We start from the raw sequence: 22,979 nt of genomic DNA, 5'->3' as shown, positions 1-22,979 counted from the left end.
CACCATAGTATAATATTAGTTATTTCTTCTAATAATTTAATTTCATCTTTCAGTTGCACGACAGTCGCGAGTCCTCGCCTGACATTACTGGCGAAATCGACGATGATGAACCATCGTTGCGTCGCTCGCACAGTCCCGGTCCGCCATCGGCCAGTCCGCATGCCATTGACTCAGACAATGAACGTCCGCTCTCGTCGACACAGCTTACCACACAATCGGCTTCGCAATCGGTCGGTTCGATAAGCGCTGGTTCGCCTTCGCCCAGTGCGCGCGCCACGCCTCAACATTGCCCCAATAGTCCGACTTCGAATTCCCGTCATACCGATTCGCCCATCGAAGTTGGCGGTCCGATTTCGTTGACCTCGCGTACATCGTCCGGCACTACGCCCACATCGGCGCTACACAGCACGCCCACTACTTTTGGTAGTCACATTTTCGGGAATTTCGGTGGTGATAGGTGAGTGTTTGCATCTTTTTTTAACTTTCTATTGAAATATTTTGTTGAACTGCAGTGTTGAAAAATATTGCTTCTGAGAGAAGTACATGATTTCAGGTTAGATCGATACATAAATTCGCGGATAAATATCTAGTGAAAAACTAGATTTTAGACCCTTCTAATTAACCGCAAAGTCTCAAACAATATTCAGTTATTTTTGATTACGTCCGACAACATTTCGAATTAATTGAGGTTATGTGTCTTGTATCGATAAATTTTCCAAAAAAATCGTAGTCGAAACTCGGTCGAGGCTAATGCAGAAGATGAAGAGTTGTGGTTATACCTTGCACAAGCTTTTGTCTTCAAAAATGGAAGCATGGAACCAGTTATTATTATTGTGGGGACAGAAAGATTCCTCAAATGGAACTATCTAAGTAATATTTCTTGGCCAAGTATAAATTCAGGTTCGTTTCGTTTACCTAGATAGACCGATTGTCATGGAAACAACTCTGCTCAAGGGTTGTATTGTAAAGAAAAAATAGTGAAGACAGAATCTCTGTCGAAAAGTAGGGTATAACAGCGTTTTTTCTTTCTTTTGGTATTTCATATATACTCTTAAGAATGAAATTAAAAAGACATAAAAAGACAAAGTGATCGTCGAATCTATATGAGTAACTCTATCTACGAACTAAAAAATCGGCTGAACTCTCCCCATACTGAGAATAAGCAATTCAAGGATGCTACGAACTCTTGCTGGGAGCCGTACTTTAATTAAACCAAGAAGATTCTGTGACTGCCTCCCTTTCACCTTTGCTCGGAAAAATCTACCGTCATTTCATTTTCACTAATCACAACAAAACACGTACACGATACAGTAATTACCACATTAATGGATTAACTCTCCACCTTTACAAATCTGCCATAAGTTATCCTTGTCGTGGAGCAAATAATTTTGTCTAAACAATAAGTTTCGCTCACACAAACTCTCACTTTCTCAGTAGAGTTTTTGGATTTATTTGCGCCCATCTAACTAAGAAGGCGGTGAGTATCGTTTAAATGTTGGTCACGTGCACGCAATTCCAAGTCATTAACGACTAATGTGGAATCAAACGTGGCGAAGGCTCGACGCGACGTACAGACAAAAGTTTGCGCTTAATGTTTCCGCAGAGCATGCTGTTTCCGGCACAACAGCAACAAAATCTTTCGATATTTCGAATGGATCGGTGTGGACAGAGGGTAACAGCAGGGTGTCCGATGAGCAGATAAGCAAAGTCGACGCTCACACTATGTTAGCGGAGGTAGCAAGCAGGAAATCATGCTTTGGTAAATGGCGAAAATTCTTTAGTAACGGTGGTAAACGTTCCGAGACACATTTCCGCCCTATTGAGAGGCAGAGGCTAGAGCGCGCTATGAAAGCGATGGAGAGCAAAGTATTTAAGAAATGTTGCGAGTGAAAGTGAAGTCTTTTAGATTATTGTGGAAAAAATCATATTTTTATAGACATATCGATTAACGGGGATAAGAAAAGCTTTTAACGAGTCTGATTGCTATAGATTATGTTGTTATATAAATCAAGAAAATCGTTTGACGAACAAAAGTTTTCGGTGAGAAATGACATGGAGAGTTCACGAAAAAATTTGAATATTTTCAAAAAGTGTCTTAAGTGGTCCTTCAATAAGCTGTTTGAGCCGTCTCGGCCCAACTTGATTTAGCATCGCTTTAGGTCTAACGTTAGTTATTTAAATTGTAAAAAGATACTCTATAAAAATTATTTCAGAACCTTAAAAACTAGGAGGGTTCACCCTGCAGTTTTTAAGATATAGAAGGCAACATCAAGTACTCTATAAAATAAAGGGTGATCCATTTCGAGGTTCCCGACTACTAGCGGTATTTTTCGATTAGACTTTAGACTCTAAATATCCTCACAGGAAAAAGCCTAACGGTGTGATATTACACGATCTTGGTGGCCAATCGACCGGCCCAAGACGTTAAAATATCTGCTCACCGAAGTGTTTTCTCAATAAATCCATTGATTGATACGATGTGTGAGAAGTAGCGCTGTCTTGTTGAAACCAAATATTGCCGAGATCGCGGCCTTCAATTTGAAGCATCAAATGGTCGGTTATCGTGGCGTGATATCGGTCGCCATTGACAGGAACGTTCTCGCCAGCATCATTTTGAAGAAATATGGACCGTTGATTCCACCGGTTTCTGGAATCCAGCCAAAAATTGGTCTAATCGCTGAACATTTGGATCGAAAACGTAGGATCTTATTGAAACTTTTCAAGAACCCATGAGCGAAATGCGCACCAGTACTGAACAAAAATTGACACGACTCACGTGTGATCTGTCAAAAAAAGGCTATTAAAAAGTACCTCTTTTTGGACCTGAAATTTTGCCCACGCCCGTTTCTTCTCAAGAAGGTGCCGGTTTGTCGGAACCTATTAGAAATGCATTTGTGGAAGGGAAGCTTCAATTCTGCCAAAGTTAAAATTATTTTGCTACTTTTGAGTTTGGACTGAAACACTTAGAAAGGTATTGATATGCAATTTGGTACTCTTAGTATGACGGAACACTCTTCTTGCCGGAATTAATTAGAAGCTTCTCCTAAGCCAATAAAAAGTTATAAAAAGGATGTTCGTTGGTTCGATCAACCATATAATGATTACCGATACTAAAGTGAGTTATATGAATTAGGTAGATTTCCTACACTCTCTTTTCATTATAGAGGATTTAGAAAGCCTCAATTTTTACATTCGGTGAGCTTCCCTATGTTTTCAAAAAATGTTAACATATCTTTCGAAATATTTTGCACCTCTTATATTCTTGCAATTGCCTATAGTGCCTTCGGTTCGCTTCCGAACCGTATCTAGTCCTTGCTTACTCTCCTAGTTATCCCTTTTTCTCTTCGCGAAATTCAATTCTCGTTAATTGGAGCATTTTAGTTCATATTTCCGTTTGTTTTTATTTTCCTCAACTTGTTTAGCTTTCGAGTGGCTCTCCAGCATGTTTACGCTTTGCTTTTTGTTTGCTGCTGCCGCTGGTCGCTCACATCCTTCATAATCAATTGCTAATTTAACCATTGCCACATAACAATTATACTACCGTTTACACCCCGCCCGCTGCGTCACACCAGTGACCGCGCATCGGCCGAGCGCTGAGCACATATTATTATTATTTAGTAATGTTTACATTGCAAGGATGCGAGGGTTGACACCGATTGTCGCAGATTTGCTGGCGCTGTTGGAAAAAAATTCCACCTAAATGCGCCCTTGTAAGTGCGTGTGTGTGGACGGAGGGTTGTTCCACAGCCGCCCCTTGCTGCACTTCCCTGTCGCTTGCTACCGTTTCTGGGCTCTTTTTTGTTTTGCCTGCTGTTTGCTTCCTTCAACTTCACTTTCCCTTTGTCTGCCTGCGCTGCTGCTGCTCTACAAATGCTTCCTGGTACTTCCTTATCGCTTTGACATTTTTTCAACATTATAACCTGACGTTGTTATTGTTGTTGTTGTTGATGTTGTTGGCATGTATTTCATCAAATTGTCGGTACAAAATGCGACACTTGCTCGCAATAAATTTGTTTGCCTGTTCGCCGGTTTGTTTGTTTGTTTGCTTAATTTTAAGTGGCTTAATGACACGGACGTAATTAGCAAATCGTTAGAAGCATAGCTTAGTCGGCTATTTAATCGTTCTTGCTCGTGTTGTTATTGTTGTTGGCATTTCTTGTAGCTAATATTGTGCGCAAGGGGATGGTTAACTACTTAGAAATTCATGACAATTAAAATGTCTGGAATGAGATTTGCGTTGCACTGATGACGTTAACGATGACAACAACAACAGCAAAGCAACAACAAGCTGATATCAGAATAAAAACGAAAACAATTACAAACACAGGAAAGCCGAGTATGACAACAAACCTAAGGAAACGTGGTGTATTTGACTAAGTGGGCTGGACATGTGTAACTGTATATACGAATATACTCGTTTATGGATGTATGGATACAGACGGGCACTCGCACAAAAGCTGTCAACTGTGATTTAATGAAGCGTTCTTTACGAAAATAGCCATGTTGACGTAAATGTGATTAATTTATGGCCATGCTTTGGACAAATTTATATTTAATGGGCGTCTGCTAGAGTTGTTGTTGGTAGGTTACTTCTTCCGACGACTTTTTCTGTTTCCTTTTAAATGTTGAGCCAACTACTTACTTCTTTTTTCGTAATTCGTAGTAATATGAGAAGTAAGTCTTCTCGCCTTTGAGTATACCCATATTGAGGGAAGGTCTTTTGGAAGAATTACTAGAGTTGTAGAGGATCCTTACAGGAGCCCTGATGACAACTTCAGCGGATGCATTAGAAAGGTTACTAAATCTGCCATCAATTGACATTAAAGGAGCAGGCTATACAGAAAAATCAGCTAAAAGACAGGTGGCACTAAGTGAATTCTCCACAAAAGCCTTCGGGAATAGTTCAACTAGTTCAACAAGTCATGGGGTCGGTAAATAAATTAGGCCACAAACTTTCAGAGTTTATTTGAGAGAGAAGGTCTTAGGTCACACTAAAAAGGATGGACTCTCTTGAGAAAACTTACAACATCTGCACAGATGGATCCAAATGGTAAACGAAATGGGAGCTCGGAGCTGGTTCTTAGGCGACCCTTTAAGCTTGCGGAATACTGCAGTATCTTCCATACTGAAGTCTCTGTGGTCAGGCAGGCGGCTGAAGCTAACAACGCAGGAAACAGCCTAAAGAGGATAAATAACCAGGCGACAATTAAGCCAATAATCTCATATCGCATTGCGTCAAAGTAGTCCTTAGAAGCAGGGAGGCAGCTGGTGTAGCGGCTGCCAATATACTGGTTTGCAGGGCAAAAAAGAATCCCGGGAAACGAAATAGTGGTTGAGACCGCGAAAAGTGTCACACATTTGGCTACCGAACCAGTACAGGAAATACTGAAGTAACAAAAATGGTATACAATGAAATTTGCGATAGAGTTGACAGGTGGATCACGGCGAGATGGAATGCCTTAAGTACCTACAGCATCACCAAGATCATGAGCAAGAGCACCGAAGGAAAACTTGCGTGTTTTATGCTCACATGGCCTTGAAGGGCTGCCGGCCAGTTGAATGGTCGTAACCTACTGCCATCACATACGAACCGGATGAACGTATGTAACGACACATGCAGAAAGTGTCGAGAAGTAGACAAAAGAGAGACGCTGGAAGAGCTCCTATGCCTCTATCCAACATCTAAAACTCGTCTTCGCAGTTGAAGGGACTAGACGAAGTACCAAACTTAGATATCTAGTCGCTCTTACAATTCGCAAAAAGCGTTGGCGTCCTGTATAACATTTCATTTTAAACTCAACCTCCATCTGACATTACTAAGAGTTGGTAGGCCAGTATAAGAATCGAGTTTTTGAGGATCCTTTGTGTTGATTTTGGATCTTTTTACATAGTGGTATAAATAGGTCAAACTAATGAGATTGATTTCTCATAGAATTTTTAACGGATTCACTGCAGAGATATTTGAAGAATGAAAATTTACGAGGAAATCTCTTCTTATCCGCTGTTGAAGAAGTTTGCGCAATATACTGTCTCTAAAAAAACCCGAAGAGAATAAAAAACAAGTGGAAGTCAAGTTTAGGAAGAATCAAGCTAAGAAGGTTGTCAAGTTATGGAAGAATTAAGTTCAGAGTTGTGTTGTCAGGCCCGAAGAAGCTCGTTGTATATTCTAATGATTTCAAAAACTTCTACATTTATGTCCAGTTCCGAAATACCAACACTCTTTTAAAAGAACTTTCGCAAATTCCGAGTTTCAAACTCCTCAACCCACTGAAGGCAAGTCGGCTTGTTTTTCTCTTTTCTTTTTTTTTTTTTTTGAAATCTGAAAAGAACACCCTGCTCACCAATTACATGCCACCAAAAACAATCACAGCGGTGCATATTTTTCCAACCCATATTTGCTACCCAACCAACTACCGCCTTACACGGACTACACACCCAAGGCCTTGGTGCTGATACTGGTGCCGTTCGGTGGCATTGCCACTTGCAGATTTAATTGGGCGTAAGTAAGGGTGTTTCGAGTTCATTAAAAAACAAACACTGCGGCATGCAAAAGCGTATGTCGATCCAAGCACAAAAGAAGCATCACTTTCCACAAGCTCATAGACCTTATTGCTCGCAGGACGAAGGACGAACGCCTGTACGGTTAGGCAAAACACAGTTAGACGCGCGACAAGCGGACCGCATGCAGCGCATTATTGCCAACTTCTCGCCTTTTATGGCGCGCCGGGTTGCCTCATCAGCGCAGCCACTAAAAAACAGCTTAACCACAGGAGTTCGCTTCCGGTGTGCATGCTTGCGACGACGACGACGATGCGTGTTATTTGTTGTAATAGTGATAGCTACCAAAAACACATTGGTGCATGAGCTCGACTGCCAATGTGACAGAAGGTTGCTAAGTACACACACACACACACACACACACACACACACACTTATACAAGCTATGTTGCAAGTTTATGTAATAGTAATGTATTATAACAACAATTGAGCGTGATTTGACAATTGTCGGCGTTCAAGTGGAAATAGCAACCACAACAACAATAACACAAACAAACATGTGCCTGCTGTGTCTGATACTTGCTGAAGCGCTCTTCTGCTAATCTCACACCAAAATACAATTCGAAAAAAATAGCGAAATAAAAAATAGCAACAACAGCAATCGCTTGACTTACAAGAGGGTGTCACCCCAATTGTGCGCTGCATAATATCATCATTAGTTCGCTACTACAATTATTCGCCAGCCAAATTCAGCAAAATTTTCGTGATTTTTGAATTTCCAATTCATTATTCATTCATTCCCTCCTTCGACGTTTGCAATCTTGTCTTGGCGTTTGTTGTAAATTGTCTTCAATGCCACAATTATTATGTTTATTTCGTTTATTGTGTTGTTGTAATGTGTAAAAAATTGACTTTTTTTCAATTTTCATAAGAATATTTTGTTGCGGTTGCATGATATTCGTTTTATTGACCGTGTGTTTGACGGAAATCCGTTTGGCCAGTTTATTCTATTCCGCCATTTTTTCGAATGTTAATTTTCGGTTTGTATAATGTAGCGGCACATAATTCATTAATCAAGTGAAGTGCGATTTCGATAAAGAAGGCAATTTCGTTTCACTTGAATGATTAGCTCACGATTATTCCGAAGTGGAAGAGAAGTAAACTAGATAAATATTTAGCTTCTGCTTGAAATATGGGTAACTAATAGTGCTCTTTCAGTATCCAAATAATAGTATTTCGCTGAGACTGTAGTTTAGGTTATTCTGTGTAACAATAACTTAAACACTTTCTGTTGTCTATTTATTAACCAGACTCCATAATTTTTGGAGTTCCATGTCGCCTTCTCTTATAGAAGACAGTGTTGACATTGCCTGCTGCGCGACTGGGGTAATGTGCCTGCCCCGTAGATGAGCCTGCAAATTGTTGGGCAATCAGGTGTTCTGTATTCCATGTCGCAGAAAACATGACAATTGGAGGCGAAATGCATTGTCTCAGGGGGAGGTTGATCATTTCTTTAAACCTTGTAATGTTGTACCCTCCCAGAAGTAGCTTGGCATGATGCAATCCTGCTGTCAATGCTGTTCTCTCTTCCGTGCCGAACACCTTATTTATAGTGGGCGCCCCAACGCAATGCATTGTTCTGACCCCATCATCGTGGGCGGTTCCGCAGAGCGGGCCAGTTCGTCGGCCAGCACATTGTCAGCTACCCTTTTATGCCCAGATTAGGTATACACGGTTGCAAACTGATAGGCGGTTCAGCATTCCTATACACTCCTCCTTACTGTCGAGAGTAACTATGAATTTCTTTGTAAAGTTAACCCTCTTCGTAACGCCGTCCCTTGGAAGAAGAGCCAGTGGTGTGTCTTCCCATAGAGCCTTCCTTTATAGATTTACATTATGTTCTCTATCGCCTCACGATCATAGTATACAGTCATTTTGTGATACCTGGCTTGCAGCCCCAGGATCTGTCTGCTGGGCGTCAACACATTATGAATTACTTGGTGGCTTTGGGCAGTGTTAAATCCACGTGCCTCCTCCACTGTAAGGTTGAATCTAATGTGAGGCCACGGAACTTAACCTCTTTAGACACTTCAAACTCCCTACCTCCGAGTGTTAGGGGCCTCAAGCCCGGAAGAGATCTTAACTTTGTAATAGGGACAATGGTTGTTTTTGATGGGTTGAAATTAAACCCTACCCTTTGATAGACTTAACTATGTCGCAGAGAGTGTTCTTAAATTTACTTCGCGCCATTATGGCAATGTCATCGGCGTACCCTTGACACCGAATCCCATTGTTTGTGAGCTCTCTACTATTAGGCTCCATAGCTGGGGCGATAGAACTCCATCCTGTGGGCAGCCCCTCGAGTACTAAGACGAATCTTACTTCCCACAATGGTTTCAGCTACCCTACGACGCAGTAAAGCCTTTATCCATCTGCATACTGGAGCCGCCACGTTCCTTTTCTCCAGTGCCTTGATCACGCTTGCGTGAGACGCAGCATCATTAAAAGCACCTTCGGTGTCAAGAAATGCGCATATCGCAATCTCGGCATTATCCAGTGAATCCTGAAGATCAGCCGTGAGTAGTGTGTGGTGTCTGCCTGCTCTGTACGTGTGCTGACTGGCATGTAGGGGTGCGATTTTCAGCTCCGTCGGTCTCATATGGTTGACCACAATCTTTTCCATCCCTTTTAATTGGCTTTCCTTCGCTATTCTCCACGGTCTTTTAACAACTGTTACTTGATTTATACTCGGTTTGGTATTAGAGAGTCATCTATTCTGATAGCTAGTTCTTTTTTGTGTAGGATCAGTCTGCAATATTCGGCTTTTTGTAGCATACTTTCTAGCATATGAAACTACAAAAAGTCCTTTTCTCAGCGAAATTCGTTTAAAATTTGACTAAAGCATGTACACTTGAATTTTACTCGTACAAAAGACAGGCGCTTGAAGAGAAACTATGTACATAAGCACTTCAACCTGCGAATGTCTTAATTAAGACAAAAATGATGTTGAAGAGTTGCCTCGCAGCGGCCCCAATTACTATCCACTACGTGTCTGATTGACGTAACCACGTTGTAAATGCAATGCCGTACTCCAAAACAGTGCCTCGAAGTCTAGTTTTGCAACCAGTTGTTTGGTGATGATGCCAGACTTAGTGTTTTGATGCATAACTACTCTCAAACTGGTCCGGAATTTGTTATTGTTAATAATAAAGTATCGGAACTTGCTGCGTTATTAGACCAGGTCAACTTTTGTGTAAAAATATATCTTATATACTTATCATGCATGCAAATATGTCTGAGCATATGTGACTTATATGGTTCAAGCCCCACATCATGTTGTTGTTCATGAAGCGTGGACTTAGAGTGTATTCCTACATGAAAAATTAATATATGTATGTATTACTGCATATCTTCAACACACTCCCTTGTAGAACGCATTTGTTCGAAGACAGGCAGGGAAAGCGAGCAGGAGGGGCTAAGAGGACTTGTCGCGACACAGCACTTCATCACAGTCAAAGTCGTTCGCTTGCGCTGCTGTTAAAGCTGCCATGTTGGCACGACCGTGATGGCCGACGAGCCTCGAGGCTAAAATTTTGTCGGTGCAAAATAGGAATGTGCACATGCAAAATTTAATTACGACAAAAGGATGAGTGCTTAATTATACGTAAACATTTAAGTTCTTCACAAGCCCCTGGTACATAGGAAGACGAGTGCAAAGCAAAGGCATGCGAGGACTTGTGAGAATATGAGATTACAAAAATATATATGTACATACATATATACCTTTGTAGGTACGTGCAAATAATAAAATGTTCATATTAAGGTGGAATTCTAGTAGATGTGTATGTATGGGTATGAGTGCTGTGTTTGGGCCGTTAGAGGAGTGAGTGGCCTATGTAGACATCATGGCAATATAAAGAACAAATTTCATCAAATAAATAAAGAGTTATTTATTAAATTATTTGTAATGCCAGTTATAAGCGCAATGGAATTTGAAAACCAATCGCACTACATTGCTAACGGCATTTTAAGATATATGACGGGTGATCCAAGGGGAGGTACTTTTTTCAATAGCCTTTTTTCGACAGATCAACTTCATTACAAAAATTCACGTTCTGTAAATCATGTTTTTCGCGCTCTTCATTCGACTTATGCAACACCATCACCCATCTCGAAACATAGCACTCATTATTGGATAACATTCGACAGAATTGGCCACGCTCAGCACGCAGGGAAGAAAATATAGCAGCCGTTGCTGAGAGTGTACACGAAGACCGTAGAGCACCGTTCGCAGCAACTCGGACTGACGTATGGAACGACTTGACGCATTTTACGTCGAGATCTTAAGTGTGAAGCAGATGCGCAAGAACTGAAACCGCTCGACCTTCTCAAACGACATCGCTTCACACTATGAGCTCTTAAAAAGTTCCAAGGAGATCCGACCTTTTCGAGACAAATTTTTTTCAGCGACGAGGCCCATTTTTGGCTCAATGATTTGTGGGCCGGTGGAATCATCTGACCTTATGTCTTCAAAAATTACACCTGTGAGAACGTAACCGTCAATGACAACTTTTATCGCGACATGATAACCGACTACTTAATCCCTGAAATTGAAGCTCGTGATTTCGGCAACATTTGGTTTCAACAAGACGGCGCCATTTCCCACACATCGCATCAATCAATGGATTTATTGAGAGAACATTTTGGTTAGCAGATAATTTCACGTTTTGGGCCGGTTGATTGACTACCAAGATCGTGTGGTATTACACCGTTAGACTTATTATTGTGGGGCTATGTAAAGTTTAAAGTCTTTTTGGACAATCTTCTTCTTCTTCACATCTATTCACTTTATGCTTGCTCAGGCCTTGGCGCCAAACATCACCCATGTCATTCGTCTGTTACCAGACGAAATGCTTGAACGAGTCATCGAAAATTGGACTCAATGGATGGATCATCTCAGACGTAGCCACGGCCACCATTTCAAAGAGATAATATTCAAATCATAAATGTCAATGAATTTTATTTTCTAATGATAATAGCATGGCAGTGGTCTGAGTATGCTCATCTACGAACTCCGCCTAACTTTTATTAATATATCGTAATTTTTATTAGAGTTACCGCTTTCACGGTCAGACGGACAGGCAGACAGTCAACCGGATTTCAACTTTTCTCGTCAACCTGATGTTTTATACTATATATATTTAACCCTATATCTATCTCGCTTAGTTTTATGTGATGCATACAACCGTAAGGTGAACAACACTATAATGCTCTGTAGCAACAACTTGCAAGAATATATAAATTATTGCCTATTGATTTAAAAGTACATGTAAGCTTTAAGTATTATGTGAAACACACATGTCACATATCGGTGGGGAGTTTAAAAATCACAGCAAACCAATAAGCACACACCAACAACCCCGCTTGAACCGCAGTCGCTGAATTTCATTGCCGTAAAGCACCCAACCACCTAAAAAAAAATGAAAATAAAATATAAAACTCCAAAAATCGCGCTTAAAATGCGCCGCACACCAGCTAACCGCATTAAGGTAAAATTTGCTGTCAACCAAAAGCTTTTGGCCAAAAGCCAGTCACCAACAGCAAATCGCGCGGCGACCACTAAGCGTCACCGCCAAACGTTCGCGCATCCATATTCATATTCACATAAAAAATCCGACGCCAGGCAAGCATTATCCACATATACACACTCGCTTACACACACATCAAACAGAGATTTACAAGCAGTTTTCAGATTTACAGAGATTGGCCTGGTCGCATCATGTCGCCAGAAAATAAAAAGTGAAAAAATGAGAATTATTAAATTTACATTTTTCCATTCGCGGTTTCAATTGGCAGCACAAATGAAAAAAGTAAAAGTGAAATTGAAAAAAGTATGCTAACTCCAAAAACGCAGCAAATTTGCCTGACAACCGCTTGCTGCCCACCACTCCCTCAGTGGCTCACATCTTCTCTCATGCGGCACTTTTATGAAAATCCAATTTCACTTTACTGTCCACTAGTGCGTTTTTACTTTCTTTTTTGTTGTTGCTGTTGTTGTTGTACTTGCTTTCTCTCTACTCCCGCCCTTGCTTTTGGTGGGTTTGAAAATTTTAAGAAATTTAATCATTTTTTGCATATTAAATTAAGTTATGCTTCGTTTGCATTCGCCGAACGTCGTTATTAGAGCAGGCGGCAGGCGGCAGGGGGAGGGCGGAGTTGCCGTATGGGAACATCAAAGCTGTTGCATTGAATATTTATACTATGCATGTGTATGTACACTGGCAGCGTGTATGCTTTTGTGCTGGTGTCTGCAGTGAGCGAGTAGTTGTTGTAAAAGCTTCTGCTGGTTAAGTTTTCGAATTAGAATAAATTATTAAGGTGTGCATATATGAATTTCTTTTTAAGTTTGGTTAGATATCGTGTATACGTGTGTAGAAAATGACTGCAATTTAAGTTTTTGCTGGTAGAAAACTATTTTTCGCAATTAAAAATAAATAAAGAAGAGTTTCATTAAAAACTCTGTTTCAGTTTGGAGTTATAAATTTTTTTACCTAAACTCGTAGAAACTTTTCGGAACGGCACTAAGTTTCAAGATTTGCGCAAAATCAAAAAATTTAGTTAAATTTCTGATCTAAGCCCTTCTTAGGACCCGGGTTGACACCAAAAGTGTGACATTTAACGTAGTTTCTCCTGCCCCCTATAACCCCCCCTTATTTGCTAATGACAGTGAAATATTTAATAACTCCCTCGAAAAATCTCGCTTCAATAAAAGCAGGACAAAATAAACAATTCCACATAATCTCGCGTTGAAAATGTGTTAATGCAATTTTCATCACTCATACGCCCTGCGGTACTCCATAATTTCGTCTTTTTGTTTCTTGCAAAACTTTTTACCCAACAAAATTTTAATTAGTTTTTATACTTTTTCATTCACATTCACATGTGCTTGTTCAACAACTGAGCAAGCAAACATTTTTGAAATACAACCCAAACTGGTCCAAAAGGGTTGGAGCATGGACTACTTGCCAAGGAGACTGAACTTTAAAGCAAAATTTGTTCCAAAATTGTACATTTTTGTTATAATTCATTAATATTTATACACTTATTTTGAAAAAGTTTCAGAATTGTGTTCTATAAACAATAGTTTCTCATATTACAATAACAAAGTGTCTCTCTATGTGATTTTTTATTGACTGAACTTTCGTTTTTTTCACAAGCCGCGGTTAATATTTTTTTTATTTAAAAGTATTTTTAGTTTTAATTGCATATCGTCTATGAACAACTTTTTTCAAATACATATAGGTGACTTGAGTAAAATATAGGGTGATCGAAAAAGTCTTTTCGTATTTTTAATCAAACTTCAACTTATGTTTTGTTTATATTTATACTAATAATTAAATAAACAAATATGTAACATTTTGGTTGACCACTTTTTGCCATTTTTCCGCTGGACACATTATTCCATCAGTCTAAAACTTTGCCGGTTTCTGGGCGAAAAACTGCGACAAATAATTTTCACAGGCTTCTCCTCAAGCCAACTTTACTTCATTAAGGGAGTAATGAATTAACCGAAACAGATAGTAGTCCAATGGTGCAAGGTCAGGGCTATATGGTGGATGCATCAAAACCTCCCAGCCATGCTTTCCCAGTTTTTGAGGAGTCATCAAAGATGTGTGTGGTCTAGCGTTGTCCTGTTGAAAAACGAAGCCCTTTCTGTTGATCAGTTCTAGCCGTTTTTTTTTGATTGCTTGCTTCAGTCTCATCAGTTATTGACAGTAAAATGCAGAATCAATCGTTCGACCAGGCTGGAACAGTTCATAGTGGTTGATTCCTTTTCAATCCCATTAAATACTCAGCATAACCTTTCGAGGCGACAATCCTGGCTTTGCGACGATTTCTTGAGCTTCACCACGCTTGGACCATGATCTTTTTCGCACATTATAGTCATATTTGATCCACTGTTCGTCTCCTGTTACCATTTGTTTCAAAAATTGTTCGATTTCATTTCGTTTCAGCAAAGAATCGCAGATGTTAATTCGGTCCATTAATTTTTTCGCAGCCAATTCATGTGATACTCAAACATCGAGCTTCTTTTTGTAACCAGCCGTTTTTAAATAGTACAAACCCGTTTGATAATGAATGTTAAGTTCCTTAGCGATGTCACGGCTGCTTAGGTGACGGTCCTGGTCAATCTTTTCCATATTTTCATCGACTTTTTCAACAATATGTCGATCAGAGCGAGGTGCATCTTTCACATCGGAACTTCCAGAAGGGAAGTGAGCGCACCTGGACAAAATACGAAAATACTTTTTCGACTACCCAATACTGAACAACTTCTTTCACATGTTCCTTAGTGAGGCGAGTATTCACTTGGTTTTCGCTCATATTTCTATAAACCAAGCGGTTTCATAAAATTTTTAGACTTTACTTCTCATTCCTGCGGTACTCTACATTAAGGCTGAAACTTGGGTTCTGCTACTAGTTTTTGGGTTAAACTACACTTCTTCAATAACTTCTTCAATAATTGTCTGGAGCGCCTCGTAGTGATGTAACCTTTATTAGGCCTCTAAATATTACGTTTTACTGCAGGGTAGGCATTTCTGCTGAATATTCATGACATATATAAATATATATATGTATGTACCCACATAAGTTTCCCTTCATTAAGTGTGAACTCAAGCGCGACACAGATTTAATACTTTCCGCAAATTCCAGCAAATTAAAATCACATGATCAACACTTTGTTTGCATGCGGTGCAAGCACTTGCGCGAGGTGAGGCATGAGCGAGGTGCAAACTTTGGCTGCTGACGTCGTCAAACTTTTCGCAGTTGGCAACACAATTGCGGTATATAAATTGCAGTTACGAAAATTTCATAAAAAAAGTAAAGCAATTTAATTTTTTTTTATTTCCAAATGTGATATTTGCTCGCAGCGAGTGAATTTGTGCATGAGCTTGCTTAAGAGGCTTGGCTTGAATAACTTCTTTTCATACTTTTTTGAACTCTTTTTGCGCTCACTCTTTCCAAAAGTCTTTACTTAAGCACTGCCTCCTTCATCACTAATTGAATAACACGGTTACATTGATGTCATAAGCCCCTTAACTGTCGCATTACATATTACCGTGCATAACGTACAAAATATGCCGTTGAGTCGCCATTCGCTGTTTCATATAGCACACCCCCGCCAGTGTTTGGGCCAAAACGACGCGTGAATCTCATACAAGTCTTCTCGCATACCAACAATCATGTACAAAAACAACAAAACAAAGCACCTGCGAACTTAAGTGAATTCCCTTTTCGCCATGTCGAGCGAAAATATGGCGACTTTGCGCCATCGGCACGAACAACCCACGAGCACTGTTAGAGTCTGCCGAGAGCAAAGGGCAAAGCACAAGCGGCAATGCGTACACGGCAGCAGCGGCAGCGTCGTAGAGGCTTATTTTAATTGCATGATGAATATTAAAGCATTTGCCTAATTCATTATTGAAGTGCGCAAGTGTGGCATTATTTATGAGCTTAAGTTGTGAATTGCCAAATTGAGTTGAGTGAAGTTGAGTAGAGTGGCGTGGCAGTTACTGCTTTGGCTTAACGAAAATTATATACACACTTACTTAGCACATGCAAGCATATTTACAGGCGTTGAAGCTGTTGCTGCGTAGCCCCAACCATTTCCTTCCTATAGACTCCACATATTATGTGGCAGATAATTATTCAAAGCTGTTTGTGGCGGTATTTCAAATATTCGTAGTCTTTAGGTATGTCTGTATGTACTTTTTTTGGCATAAATATTGATATAGTTACAATAATGTGTCTGTTTGTTTATAGTACATAATTTTCACGCGGAATTCGAGTGAATTTCATGCTCATAAGACATTCGTGGGTATTAATACATTAAAGACTTTGCTTCGGAATTTTTGATGAGATCAGTGTGTCTAAACATGTATCAAAGTATAACATAACTGTACTGCAAATATTCAAATTCTATATAAGAACAATTAAACTTTGATTGCGCACTTGCTAATTAATAGTTCTTGTAATTACGGTATGAATTCATAAACAAATATGGCTATTGCCATTGTGCCACTGTCAGGTATTTGATTTGAATCAAATTAAAAAAAAAATCAATGAATGCTTCACATAAGAGAAAAGTGATTTAAAAAATATATCATATTTCTTTATTCCTGTATAGAACTCGATTTCTTTTGCATAGCCACCGCGGGCATGCTTGTAGAAGTTCAGACGCTGAACCCAATTTTCGACGGTTTTCAAGCATACTGCTGCAATTTCACTTTCGACATTCGCACGAAGTTCATCAATCGTCGCTGGCTTGTTGGCATAGACCATAGACTTGACGTAGTCCCACATTAAATAGTCTAACGGCATCAAATCGCACGACCGAGGCGGCCAATTGACTGGGCCATTTCGTGAAATAACATGTTAACAAAACTTGGTTTTCAATAAAGCGATTGCGACACTCGCTGTGTAGCTTGTGACGCCGTCCTGTTAGAAATGCATATTGTCCAACTCCATATCATCCAATTCGGACCAAAAATATTCGGTTATCATTGAGCGGTAGCGATTCCCACTCACAGTAACGTGCCGGTCTTGAACAGCACGGAAGAAGCACGGCCCAGTGACGCCTCCGGCGCATGAACCGCATCAAACCGTTACTTTTTCGGGATGCAATGGTGACTCATGGAATAGATGTGGATTGCTGCTTGACCAATAACGCATATTTTTCTATTTGACAAAGCCATTCAGCTAGAAATGAGCCTCATCGCTGAAGCTGATTTTTCGATGAAAATCCGGATCATTTTCAAGTTCGTAGTAAAAATGCAGTTTTACAGAATATTATTTGACATTTGATTGAGCCAATTCACGGAATATACGATGCAAGGGATGGTTGGAATTTCCAAAGTTCGTTATATACCCAGCTCTTTCCGATTAGTTGTATACTTTTAAACATTACCATAAGCACAAGGCGGATATTTTTCAATTCTCAAAAAATATATTGACTTCGTTATACAGTTACATCCTTAAAGCGACCGAAATAAAGCGGCATCACTGCACGAGGTATCGTAAGCTCGAATCAGAACCAAAACTAATCTAAAATTATATATATTTTGTTAATGCTCGTCAACTACAGACCCTCGACTGAGTATACCGAACAAGAAAAATTACAAGTTTTGTTTTAATTTATGAGCTTTTCTATTTTTGGTTAGTTTAGAGTAAATTCCATTCGTCTTTTCTCCTTCGTTTTACATATCTGAACTTCTCTGGTAGATTGAATGCTCTCAGTTGTCACTTTATTAGCTCTCTGAGCTTTATAATTCAATAGTAACATTGTGGATGGCTGGAAGTTTTAATTTTAAAATTTTTTTCTTAGTGGTGAGGAGTGGAAAATGCCTTCCGCATTATCAGTGCTGTCGTTACAGCAACGGTATGAGCCACTTGCAGGTCACTAAAAACCACATTTGCATTACTTCAGGGTGGCATTCCATATTACTCATTGAGAGATTTACATTTGCGCACCTGCGTCCAGGTCCCGCATTTTGCTGCATTGAAAATTGTTGGGAGTTTCTACATAGATAATCCCCCAGTTTACTTGACTTTCCAGCATGGCGCTGATTAAATTGTCCGCGTTTATTGGGTCAACCAGGGCTTCTACGGCGGTGCGTTCTCGTTGCCATCGCACCCATTCAAAGAAAGTTTTTTCAGCTTCGTCTTCTGTCGTGTCAATGTATGGGCATGACGGCTCATCGACTTTTCCCATTCTGTGGAGGTACTTTTAGAAGTATTCGTGGCCGGATTGTGTTGTGATTAAGTCGACTTCTCCGAATTGATGGTTTATCCATAAGTTTAGGTCTTTTATTAAAATGGCCGCTACTCTCATTCTTCCATCTTCATTGTCATACAAGTATCGAGTCTTTCTTTATTCGATCAATTGCACGCTTGTTGTTTTCGGATGTTTTCTTTAGCTCCCACAGCCTTTTCTTTTCGTATGCCAGAAGTTCAATTGGGGCATTACCGCTTATAACTAATATTGCAACGTCTGACACTGTTCGGTATGCTGATGCAACTCTGAGGGCTGCGAGGCGGTGCACTCTGGTTTTTCTTTTCAAACACATCTGCCCAGATCTCAGCTTCGTGTAATAGGACGCTGATTGTCGTCGACATTAATAGTTCTCTCTTTCCTTGGTTGGGGTCCTTTATGTTGGCCATTAGTATGCTAGTTGGGAGGTGATTTTCACTGCCTTTCCTGAGGCGTGCAGGATTTGTACTCAGAAGGTTAGTCTGAGGTCCTGACTTACGCCTAGGTAGTTTACTACTTTTTGTGTTAGTTTTCATATTTGGCCTGGTAATATTAGAGTTATTTTCGGAAACGGGGGTTAGCGCTAAAATAATGCTTCGATTTTTGATTTGGTGTTTAGCTTGCGATTTTTTTATTATTATGTATATGTATATATGTATATGTATGTACGTATATAATTTTAAATGTAAATGAATGAACATTTTTAAGATTATATAATATATATATACCTTGAATGTATTACATATATTACTCTCAATTAAATGAATGAACAAACATATATTATATATTGTTAAAAGCGCTTTATTATTCACACAAACATTTACATATTTATTTGTATACATACATAGATATACTTATGTAGTATAAAAACGCAGCTATTTTGTATGCTTTTATGCTGAGGGTTCAATTCATTTGGCTGACGCTTTCAATTAACGCTTAATTGAAATCAATTAAAACAATTTTTTTGTATAATTGCATTATTATTACTGTTACTACTCCAATTTATATGCTTATGAATATTATACAATATACACACAAACCGTTGGAAAAAAGCGAAAACAAATTCGAAAACAAGATAAGTGAAAACGGGTTGAGTGGACGAGCGTGCGACACCCGAGCTAGAGTTGGGCCACACAAACCACCCATTTATCAAGCGCATATAGATACGTATGTATGTATGTATGTATGTGTGTGCTATGTAAAATATGAATTAATTCAAATGCAGCTAGCGGCTGATGGATTCTCGGCCGCTGCGCATTGTCCATGACATCATGTTGCTGCCACCAGAATCTAGGCTTTGTCAACTATTATACTTATTGTCTGTTTGTTTGTGTTTGTGTGCGTCTAATAGGCTTAAACGTTTAATTAAATGACATGGATATCGACGATTCAGCCTCCAATTCATTCACTTATCATCAGAACTTTTACTATTCACTTTTCTTCTGCTCTGCTCTGCTCTGATCTGTGCCTTGCGCTCGCTTTCTATTCAAAGAATTGGCTTGTGAACGGCGAGCGTCGCGCAATAACACGCGATACACTTTGTATTTATTATTGTTAATGTAATTTAAATTTAATTGAATAGTGTATAACATTCCACAGACAATTGATAGTCGTCAGTATCTGGCAATGAAGGCGCAGAAATATGAATTAATGATAACGAAATTGCACCCTTCTCCCGAAAAAGTCAAAATATTCACAATTTCTAGTGTTTAATTAACTTTTTTATTAGCTGCTGGCGCTGTTGAGGCGCTCATTTGCATATCTCCGACTTCTACATTAAATACATATTTACATATCTACGAATACTTGAGTATGTTAATGCGACTTTTTTCTTCAATTTAAGCCAAATTGTGTTAATTAAGCGAACGCACGCAAAGAAATTGATGAATCACGATTTAATCGCGATTTTGGTGTTATCTTCGAGTCAGTGAGAACAAAAATTTAGTGGCATTTTGAAAAAATGGAAATGTTGGAGGTTACAAAGTCGTATTGCCATGCAAAAACGGCCTAACCTAGACCACAATCTCCTAAAATTTTGAATGAAAAATTTTGAATTATTGTCGTGTGCTTTCGTGGCTTTCGAAGTAGTTCGTGGGTCCTTTAAAAAACTGGTTTAATCGGTTTAAAATTTCTTCTTTTGGTATCAATGAATAAAGCCATGGAAGAAAAGACTTTCTTTCAGAAGCCCTTAAAGAATTCGTGTCATGAATAGACTTGGTTCTTGTTTCGTTTCTTATAAAATAAGAAGAAAATTGTTTTGGTGTCTGTAAGTTTTTGAACTGGAAAACACTAATAAGTAATTGCTTCACCGGTACTGAAACTAGAATGATAAGGTCTAATCAGTTGATTATCGAGGATTTTAAGTATGCAAATATTATTTTATATACTGAAAGACCTTTGAATTAGATTACTACTTGTCCCCTTAGCTTAGGCTTATCAGCGCGGCTGGGCTGTCAGATGAGACATGCTCTTTTAGTAGATACATTACTCCTTTAGTCTGACGTTTTCTTCTCGGACCCGGGCTCTTGAATATATGTCCCTTTCTGCCACACCTTCTCTGGTGATGGAATGTACAACGTACTATAGTATAGTGTTGTACTCGGTACCAATATTTTGTTAAAGGCAAAATGACATTGCCTAAAGTGTTGGCTTTCGATCACTAAACATGGTAATTCGTTCTAAATGATAGTTTTTTGTAGCCTCTGCTCCACGCATCGATCCCATGGACAACGTTAGACAGTTTCGTGGTCCAAACAATACTACTGACACCAATTTAATCTGCCGTTTTCGAGCCGTCTATGTATCATTGAAGCGTGCTGCTTCTTAAGGTCTCTTTGAGAGAGGTGTCGTCGTCCCAGTCACTTTTTTGTTCAAGATATTTTGAAGCCCTTTTCACAATAAACTCCCTTGTTCTTAAAGCTCCTGTTATGCACAGCGCAGCGAGCCCCTAAACCCTTTCCATTGGCTTCCGGTAGATCGATTTCCGTTCCTACTACTGCACCGTAGAGCAGAATTGGCTTTACAATAGCTGTGTAGCACCAGTGCATAAGAAAGAGAGAACCCCCAGGTTGTGCCGAGCATCGAGCCTACATTCATATAAAGTAGTGCTAACTTTCCTCACTCTTTCTTCCAGTTGTGCTTGACAATGTTTGCTGTCCAAAACTGCCCCATTTTGTTGCAGTCCTTAAGAGAGAGAGTTGTTCCATTTATCGAAGCGAACCTCCATAGAGGAATTTTGTGCTTTCTTGTCCCTTGCTAATATCTGTCAAGGATCGCATCAGTCATTTGAAAAACTTGTTTCTAGATAGCTTTCTGTTCCAAATGATATATTGGGATTAGAGCGAAATGAGTTCCAGAATCATGGCACATCTTGGTACAGATTATGACCAGACGCAGTTTGAAAGTTATAGTGAATAGGCTAAGATCGTTTAGTGTTAGTTAGGGAACAATTTTCGTTTTTTTTTAATTTAAGTTTTAAGACTGATCATCAAAATAAGAATCACACTTGCAGGATAAGTGTTTTTGAATCCATCACCAATTTGTTAAAACATATTATTTCTTCCCACTAGTTTAAAAGGGTGTGGGATACAATGAATTTTCTCTCTCGCAAATATGGGATAGTCAATGAAGAATATGGAGAGATTGAAGAGATTATTTTAAGTTTAAGTTTAAACCAAAAAATTCAGGGTTCTAGAAACTTATCCCACTCGTTGAAGAGTTAAATTTTTCTCTCTATGGATAATGTTCCTAGATAATGTCAAAATAGCGAAATTTGGATCTTTCAGGTAGGGATCTCCACATAAACACATTTTGTGTACTTTCTACGAATATCTTGATTTATATTCTTGAATATTTTACTTTTTACCCCTTTGCAGGTCTACGCCCCTTTTTTATTAAGCATTTTCTCATTCAAAGAGAAAGTCAAAGAGTTATTTTTTTAAAATCATTGAAATTTCATCAATCATAACCACACTTAATTGCCTAACTTAATTGAATATCTATCAATTAAAGTCTTTAATTTGTTAAACAACTCCACACTTCATAGCAATTACATTTTCAACACTTCTGATTTGACATATATGTATGTATGTCATATTCCCCCCCATACAATGCAATCATCAATATTTTTATGTATGTATGAGCATACTTTTTAATCTTGTCTTCTCTCTTTCCAATTTCATTATTTTCAATATTTTCATTTCAGCAATTGCGGCTTTCGTCCGGTGCTCAACGACAACTCCGGCAGCGTGGTCGCTTCTGGTGCTGGCGCACAACGCAGCACCACCACCGCGCATCCACCACTCTTTCTGCCGCCGCATTTGGCCTCGCTGAGCTCACAGTTTACACATCAACCACTCTTTCCCGGACTAAAAGGTAAATGCGATTATTATTGTGCCAGTGTATGAATGGAAAATATTGTTGCATAAAATATTTATTTACTTAACCCACCACACCACTCACCACTCCGACATAACACCAAACACTACATCACTCTGTAGTGAGCTCCAGTGAATTCTCTGCTTGCGTATTATAAATCAAAAACGTCCATCAATAAGTAATAGCAACATGCTGGTGCTTTGCTTGAAAGCCTCTTGCTATCAAACTTATCGATTGTTGATGTAATATAATTACATAATGATGGGTAGTGTGGTATCTCGTCATCTCAATG

The 22,979-nt window shown here is 39.2% G+C and overlaps 1 protein-coding gene across 1 annotated transcript in view; it reads left to right on the top strand.

Annotated features, from left to right (window-relative positions):
• LOC126754062 (homeotic protein ocelliless) overlaps positions 1-22,979 on the top strand; it is a 98,757-nt gene that overhangs the window by 70,782 nt on the left and 4,996 nt on the right. The window contains 2 exon segments of the mRNA XM_050465939.1: positions 54-457; positions 22,515-22,684. Coding sequence (XP_050321896.1) covers positions 54-457; positions 22,515-22,684 — 574 coding nt within the window.

This window comes from Bactrocera neohumeralis, chromosome 3 (genome assembly GCF_024586455.1).
Source record: "Bactrocera neohumeralis isolate Rockhampton chromosome 3, APGP_CSIRO_Bneo_wtdbg2-racon-allhic-juicebox.fasta_v2, whole genome shotgun sequence".
In the NCBI taxonomy this organism is placed as follows: domain Eukaryota; kingdom Metazoa; phylum Arthropoda; class Insecta; order Diptera; family Tephritidae; genus Bactrocera; species Bactrocera neohumeralis.
Note: the sequence above shows the minus strand (reverse complement) of the source record. Positions and strands in the feature narration are given on the sequence as shown.